This window comes from Echinops telfairi, unplaced genomic scaffold (assembly GCF_000313985.2).
Source record: "Echinops telfairi isolate 266 unplaced genomic scaffold, ASM31398v2 ScPeMD7_5;HRSCAF=22, whole genome shotgun sequence".
In the NCBI taxonomy this organism is placed as follows: Eukaryota; Metazoa; Chordata; class Mammalia; order Afrosoricida; family Tenrecidae; genus Echinops; species Echinops telfairi.
Genome location: NW_022103901.1, coordinates 23788291 through 23796406, shown reverse-complemented (window position 1 = coordinate 23796406; position 8116 = coordinate 23788291). Strand labels below are relative to the sequence as shown.

At 41.4% G+C, this 8116-nt stretch overlaps 1 protein-coding gene across 1 annotated transcript in view; it reads right to left on the bottom strand.

The window, feature by feature from the left end:
- Positions 1 to 3434: 3434 nt before the first annotated feature.
- ZP2 (zona pellucida glycoprotein 2) overlaps positions 3435 to 8116 on the bottom strand; it is a 13999-nt gene continuing 9317 nt past the window's right edge. The window contains exons 12-17 of the mRNA XM_013005472.2: positions 8020 to 8116; positions 7676 to 7865; positions 5488 to 5623; positions 5313 to 5409; positions 4569 to 4649; positions 3435 to 3743 (exon numbers count right to left, since the gene is read on the bottom strand). Of these exons, the coding sequence (XP_012860926.1) occupies positions 3604 to 3743; positions 4569 to 4649; positions 5313 to 5409; positions 5488 to 5623; positions 7676 to 7865; positions 8020 to 8116 (741 nt within the window). The 3' untranslated portion in view covers positions 3435 to 3603. The remainder of the gene's footprint in view (positions 3744 to 4568; positions 4650 to 5312; positions 5410 to 5487; positions 5624 to 7675; positions 7866 to 8019) is intronic.

The window sequence follows — 8116 nt, the reverse complement described above, 5'->3', positions numbered from 1 at the left end:
GCAATTGGTTTGGTTCTGGTTGTTAAAGAGAAGGAATCCAACTTGAAAAATGCTTAGTACCTTAACATCTTCCTAAAAAAGATTTTTATATTACTCGCCTCCCTGACACTATCACTGAAGACAAAATGGGTGCATCAACAGCTGTGGTGAAGAAAGCTGATGGTGTCTAGCTATCTATTAAAAGATATAGCATTTGGGGTCTTAAAGGCTTGTAGTTAAACAAATGACCATCTAGCAGGGAAGCAACAAAGCCCACATGGAAAAAGCACACCAGCCTGTGTGATCATGAGGTGTCAACAGGAAGAGGTATCAAGAGAAGTTCAAAAACAAGCAACCAAATCAATGTGAAGAGACATGGATGTAGTGGAGACCCAAAACCCACCTGTAAGATAATTGGACTCCCTCTCAGAAGGGCCACATGGGATGATAAATCCAGGGTGTAGTGTGGCACTGATTAAACACATAACTACCCGAGAAATGATGTACAAATGTGCTTTACACAATTGATGTGTGTATGGATTGGGATAAGTTGTATGAGCCCCTAATAAAATGTTAAAAAATAAAAAATAAACACATAACTACCCTCTAGTTCTTTAATATTTCCTCCCCTTATTATTATGACTTTTATTTGTTTTTCCTCATTAACCATGTTAGATTTAATATGTTCATTTGTATATTTAAGATTGTTTGGTACATGAAAGCCTAAATAGATAACCACTCAGAAACAGTAACAGGAGTAATGGTTCCCTCAGGGTACAGAAAGAGGTGGTGGTGGAGAGGGGGAAACGGAGCTGATAGCATTGATGACTGTATAACACCACTTAATGAGATTGAACAGAAGATTTGTATGTAAATGGATATATTGAATTGTGAGATTAAAAAAAACTATTATACAAAAAAAAAAGGTTCCTGAGGGTAGGGTTGGGGAGGAGGGGATAAAGGCTAGCTGATATCAAGGAGTCCAGGAAGAAAGAAAATGTTTTGAAACTGATTGTGGTAGCAATTTTACAATAGTGCTTGATGTGATTGAACTATGGAATGTTATATCTGTAAGAGCTCCCAATAAAATAAAAAATAAAGATTTCTATAATAGCTGCTTAATAACTCAAGCCTCCAACCTTTGAATAAGCTGGTATACCATAGGTACCACCCACGGATCTCACATATAGGACATAGAATACAAACAGTGGAACCCTGGTGGTATAGTGGGTTACATGTTGGCCTGCTAACCACAAAGTCAGCAGTTTGAAACCAACCAGCTACTCTGAGGGAAGATGAGAATTTCCACTACCAGATGGATTCATCTGGGAAACCCACAGGGGTAGTTCTACGTGGCCCGATAGGCTGGCTACGGGTCAGAATCGACTGATGGCAGCGAGCCTTTTCGATAATGTCGACATTTCTAACAGCTAGCAAAAAGTAACCAGTCCCATGGGAATTTGATAAGTTTCTGAGAGATTGTGATCACACAAAATAGGATATTTAGAAATATATTTTAATGCTTTGAAGGAACTGTGATCAGAATCACCACTTTTGTGTATATGTAAGACAGGGCACATTTGATCATATTGCTGAGGACTCCATTTATTTCTCATTATTGTAAGATAAACTTTGAACAAGAAAACTTTGTTTTTCTAATAAAAACATACTTCTTGTAAGATCACTGAGCTAGGAATTGTGTCACATAAAAAAATGACCAAACAGGTGAAAACATTAAATGTGAATACCCACACACTCACTTCCTAGATTCCTCCATTACATTTCACTTTGCCATGACACATTAGCTTTCTACCCAGCCATCAATTCATCTTAAAATACACTTAGTGCATTTATGTTTGAGTTGGAAGGAAAAGAAAAAAACCATGAGCTTCTGTATTTACTTTCGCATTCTAGTGAATACCTGTGTTAACAAAATGCTTTTGTGGGGGGAAGGGAAGGCTGCAGCATGGGCATTTCATGAAAACAAAACAGATTTTACAGTCTCAGAGACCAGAAACTCCAAGTGGGTGGGTAGGATTGCACTGGGGTACTAGAGCTATATTCCTTATGGAGATTCAGCTGCCTGTGTTGATTGCTTTTATTGGATTGTCCAGGTGAGCACCCCCCTCCCCTCAAAACCCAAACCAAACTCACTGTCAGTGAGTTGATGCTGACCCAGTGTCGCTATAGAGCAGTGTTTCTCCACCTGTGGGTCATGACTCTTCACAGGGGTTGCCTGATTCATATCAGTAGCAACAAAATGAGTTATGAAGTAGCAACGAAAATAATTATGGTTGGGGGACACAACATGAGGAACTGTATGAAAGAGTCGGGGCACTAGAAGGTTGAGAACCACTGCTATAGAGGGTTTATGAGGCTGGGTAAATCTTTACAGAAGCAGACAAACCCATCTTGCCACTGAGGAATGACTGGTGGGCTTGAACTGCCAAGGTTGTGATTAGTCCAAATCTTACCAGACAGCACCATTAGGGCTTGATTCTGACAAAAAACCCCAAAAAAACAAATTGGACTCACTGCCACAGAGTCCATTCTGACTCAGATTCTACATGGGTTTCCAAGACACGCTTTATGGGAGCAGACAGCATCAGCTTTCTCCCACGGGATGTCAGGTGGGTTTGAACTGCCAACCTTGTGGTTAATAGCCCAATATCCCTAACCCACAGTGCCACCAGGTGATCTTAACATTACAAGTATCTTGAAAGGACCCTTGGTGGTATAGCAGGGTGATGCACTGGGCTGCCAGCTCTCAGGTCCGCAGTTTAAACCCACCAGCTGCTCTGAAGTGAAGAGTCTATCTTTCTGTTCCCATCAAAATTGACAACTTCAGAAACTGGGGGCAGTTCTACCCTGTCCTATAGGGTTACCTTTAGGTTGTAATCGACATCGAGTTTGTAATAGGGTTGCTGTGAGTTGCAATCGACTCAATGGTAATGGAGGATATACTTATAAATAGGAGCATAACCACCAGGGGGAAATAGAGACATGTTTACTCACTACAAAAATCAAACCAACCCCCAAAAGCCCTTTGCCATTGAGCAATTCTCACAACAACCCTCTCCATAGTGCAGAGCTGCACTGCCTGTTTGGAGGCTATAAAAATCTTTATAGGAGCAGACCTCATCCTTGTCCTAGGGAGGCGCTAACAACCCCCTAGCAGTTGACCTTAATCAGTGTGCTGCCAGGCCCTTGTAGGAGTGGTGAGAGGGATTTCAGGGAATGTGCCTTTAGGTGCCCGACTCACTGGCAGTGCCAATGCCGTCAAGAAGGGGTTTTAAGGTAAAAACCCCAAACTGTTGCTGTTTTGTCAGTTCCAACCCCGTGACTCCATGTGTTCCACAGAGCTATCTTGGCCATCTATATGGGAAGATCACCAGGTCTTTGAATAGGTTAGTTAGATACAGGAAAGGCATCAGAAAACTAAAGACAGGAAGAAATTCAGTTATAAGCTACTTTTTATTTATGTTTACACAGCAAAGAACTGCCTAGAGGATTGTGAAGCCTTACTACATTCACTCTCAAATAAGCGGGGAGAAAAATCTTTAAATTCCATTGAAGTTTAATGCAAAATACATTTGATTTCCTTGTACTTTTTTTCCAACCCAGTTAAGGAGTTAGGGTTCTCTTCTTACGTAGATACAGGATGAGGCTTAGAGTCGCCACAGCACCCGTTAAAGCAGCCACAGCAAGCACCGCTTTAGAAGCAATGTCTTCGGAGGTCTTGTGCTCTTTCCAGCCCTCAAGATCTGGAGGGGAAGCAGACATCGGGATCTTAAAGCTATGTTTAATTGATAAGCTTACATGGCAGTTGTTGGAACCTTACAGATGGACGCTTTCTAGAGTAGGGAGTTAAGTTCTGGCCTCGAAGGACCTGAAGCTTTGAATAGGGTATTATAATCTTACCCTTGGCGTCATCCTCAGTCTCCTCGCTGCTGTTTCATTTCCCATTTGGCTTTGGACGATATGAAATCAGGTGGAGCTATTGTGGAAAGGACTTAAGACCCTAGTTCATTGTTTAACAGTCTGGTGTTAACAGCTATGGTATGCCATCTCGAATGAGGAACTTAATGCAGCTTCATTTTAGACTTAGAACTTGAAGTTATTTGACTAGCATGAAGATAGTTGGGGAAATGTTATCTACAGATTTGAGATAAGTTTGTCACTATCAAAGAAAAATGTAATGTATATATCTCTAAAATATTCTCATTTCTAGAAATGCATCCTGGATTTTATATGTAGGGGGAATTTTAGGATGATTCTATTGTGCCCTCGACAAGACTGAAGATAATCTAGGTGTTCATGACTGAAGATTAGGTAGAGGTAGGAGCCTGCAGGTCCATACAGATCTATAAAGATGGTTAAGATCAATGACAAAGGTCAGTTACAGCAATAGGTAGACTGTGGTCTCTTACTCCTCCAGAAACACTTAGCAGGAAAGACTTACAGAAAGTACTTGTGGAAAGAGACATGGTCTTTGTTTAAATTTACCATGAATAGGTTATCTATGCATAAAGCTTAAACTCTTAGCATACAAGGACCAAAAACTTGAGTCCAGGCTTTAAATCCATTACCTTCAAGAAGTGAAGGGCTGTCTGATAACAAGAGGATGGGTCCTGGGAGGCTTAATGTTTTTTCTTCCGTGGTGCTTGTGGCTGGAGACACAGAAGTGAGTTTACATCTGATTATCAAAAATGTTAAGAGGTATTCCTGTAGAATATGCTGCTCCTCTTAGTTTTTTGGGTTTTTTTCCCCCTACTATTGCAGGAAACACCATTCATCTTATTGGAAGAATGAGGCAAATTCACAGTAAGAATAGCAAAACAAGGGTAAAGCGGGGGCCACCTGGACTAAGGATAGTCATTTCTCAGCCAAGTCTGTGAGCCTGGGTTACAGCCCATGGGTAGAAACAGAAACCGGCCCTTAGGACCGATCACAAATCTGCTCATTTTAGACAGTTTAGTCTGCCTCACCCACGTGAGCTCTCAGGATCTTGGAAGGTAAATCAACAGTGGCTATCTATTAGATTCTGACTTGTGGCAACCCCATGCGTTACAAGAGTAAAACAATCCTCCATAGGGAGTTCAGAGCTGTGAGCTTTGGGAAGCAGTTTTCCAGGGTTTGTTCATTTGGGTTTTAAGTAGACTCTGATTGGGGTTCTTACCAACCTCTCAATTACTTGACAAAGCACTTCATTTGTGCCATCCGGGGTCTCTTCTAGCTAGTCTACACCCTTAAGGTCTTCAGTTCTGAATGAGATTGTCTTTGAGAGGTAAAAAAAAACACCAAAAAACTCAGTGTAAAGAATTGATATTTACCTCGCCTCTTCCTAGGTGACCCAGGGCAAGTCACAGAACACAGAGGGGAATCGGGAGAGAGTTTGTTGCAGATCAAGACACTGCAGTGGAAGTAGACCTGAAGATGGGAGGAGAGAGAAGTGGAATGAATGCATTCATCTTTCAACCCACCCCATATAACTTGTTAATCACTTACCAGGCTAGAGAATGCTTGGGTCCCTGAGACAAAGGTAAAGGTCTTCACATCAAACCTCTGATAGTGATGAGGAATCATCACTGAGGACTGAACATGATGGAAAGTGGTTTGGTAGTTATCCAAGTTATATTCACAGCTAGAAGGCACACAGCAAGGACGATAATTAGCCATATTCACCCAGTCTAATGTCTGTCCAAATTTAGTCCTAGGTAGATGTTCAGACTATTGCTACATTTTCTTTATTTGGTACATTACTTGTACCCCTTTCCTTTCGTTTCCTACCTTATCTTACTATAATGCAGAACACAATTTCGTGAATATTGTCGTATTTTTCTAAGAAACTGTACTGTAAGAACATGGCATAAATATTGGAAGAAGACACATTAACCTGTGAGATGCATGTGAATAGTCTGGTTGGACTGAAGTGCAAAGGACTTGAAGTATTTACTGATGAACGGTAAACTCAGCCTTTAATATGGATATTTCAATAACTGGACCAATAAACATTATCTCTGCTAAGCAGCAATCAGAAAGATCAAGTGATATATTACATTGGGTATATCTGCTGCTGAGAGCTTAGATGTTAAAAAGCAAAGATGTAACTTTGAAGACGACGGTGTGCCTGACCCAGTCACCTCAGATGCAAGCTGGGCACTGCATAAAGACTGCAGAATTGATGCCTCTAAATTAGTGTTGGAGAATCTCAAATTTAACCTGGTCTGCTAGAACAAATTTGATTTAGAACAGTTGGAACACTTAGAAGTCAATGTAGAAAGCTTTGCATGAGCGTTGTGCACATTATCAGGGAGGTCTAGTCTCTGGAAAAGATGATCATGCTTGGTAAAATAGAGGGTTATTTTAAAAAATGATGACCCTCCAGGAGATAGGAATAGCTGCAATGAAGGGCTCAAACAAGTTTGAGGACGGCATGGGACCAGGGCAGTATTTTGTTCTGCTGCACATGGGATCATGATTAACTGACAGTGACACTTAACTACATTAAATCACCATCAAGTCACATGTGTACTGAGCTACCAACTAAATACACCGAGGGCTAAAGATTTATTCCCATACTTAGTCTGCATAGAGAAGAACAGACTCAGTGGTAGCTTTCCAAAGACATCAAGAATTACAAGTTGTATATCTAGCACTTCAGAAAGCACTAGCTCAATTCTTTCTACTCATCTCAGCGTGTTGTGTCCTAAGCACAATTTGAGGCAGTTTATGTCAGGGGCAGAGTACCCCTGCCATTGTATCATCTTACATGATAGACTAGTATTTTGGGTGGGGAATGCTGTTAGATTAGGGCATAGGTTCCCAAACTGAATTGACTTACTTCCCTTTTTGCAGGCATTCAGAGACTTGTACTGTAGCCCATAATCCAGGATAAAATGTAGGTATCTGCCTTTGTAGCACTCCTGGATTATTTCAGTGTCTCAGGAGATTGTATTACTTTTTGAAACATTTAGAATAACCCAACTAGTCAATTGGGGTGGATTGTCATTTTTATGGTCACTTGAGCGAGCCTTGAGTGAGGTGAAGGAATGAGTTGTAGTAATGCAATGACTACACATGGCTCTTGAGGAGAAGTGTATATGGGAGTTAAGGGCTTAGCAATCAACTATAGCAACTTCAAGAAAGAACCCTTATCCAGCCATAGACCCCAGGGTAGGACACTACAGACAAGGTAAGGACAAACAGCCATGTACAAGTGCAAGTGCAGTCACAGCTTCAGAGTATTATAGTGTTTAGGGCTTTGATATCAGTATTCACACCCTAGCACCACCAGTTACTACTTCAGCCTGGTTGGGCCTACTTAAGGGGCAAGGAGAGTTTCTTCACAAAGTGGCATGGTTAATGTTTCTAATGAGGTTATAGGGTTTGAATACTGCCTGTAAAGTACATGGCACAATGTTAGACTCTGATGGTAGATGTTCAATAAGGTTAAGGAATAGAGATTAATTCTCTCCAAAGTTCCTTGGGGAGGATGATCCCCTTCCTTAAGTTTCAAGGGTAAGATTATAGGGAAAGCACAAGTGCCCCCAAGTAGAACAAGGTCTAGCTACCAAGAATCAAGGAGTAAAATCAGGGCTTTCTTAGAACTCCATTGCCACCCAAAAGGGTCTGTTATCTCTTGACTGATCTGTTTTGATTAGGTGGGTAACCTTGAATATAGAGAAGACCTTACCCATCCACGACAATATTCCACTGGGGGAGAGAGGCTGGGTCCATGGTGGTAGTTGCCCAACAGTCATCTAAGACTAGTTTGATGTTGGGGTCAGTCCTGTTCAGGACTGTTACTTCCATGTAAATTGGTTGGCGGAGGTATTTCACCAAAGGGTATTCGCGGTCCCCATAAGGTTGCTGGTAAGAGCTATCTGGAATGGAATGAAGACCCCCCACCCCCCATCAGTATTTAAGCAGTTGATGGACGCATCCTAGCAGCTCAAACACCATTATTATGCTAACATCAGAAAGTTCATTTTAGTGAAAAAGTTCCTCGAAAATTTTAGGGGGTGGGCAGTGTCTCACCTGGATAAGTTTGCAGGATCAAAGCCAGTGGACCTGGCTTCACTGAAGCCACTGGGGGAAGATGACTTTCAATGTTGCTATTTATAAGCATGTCATC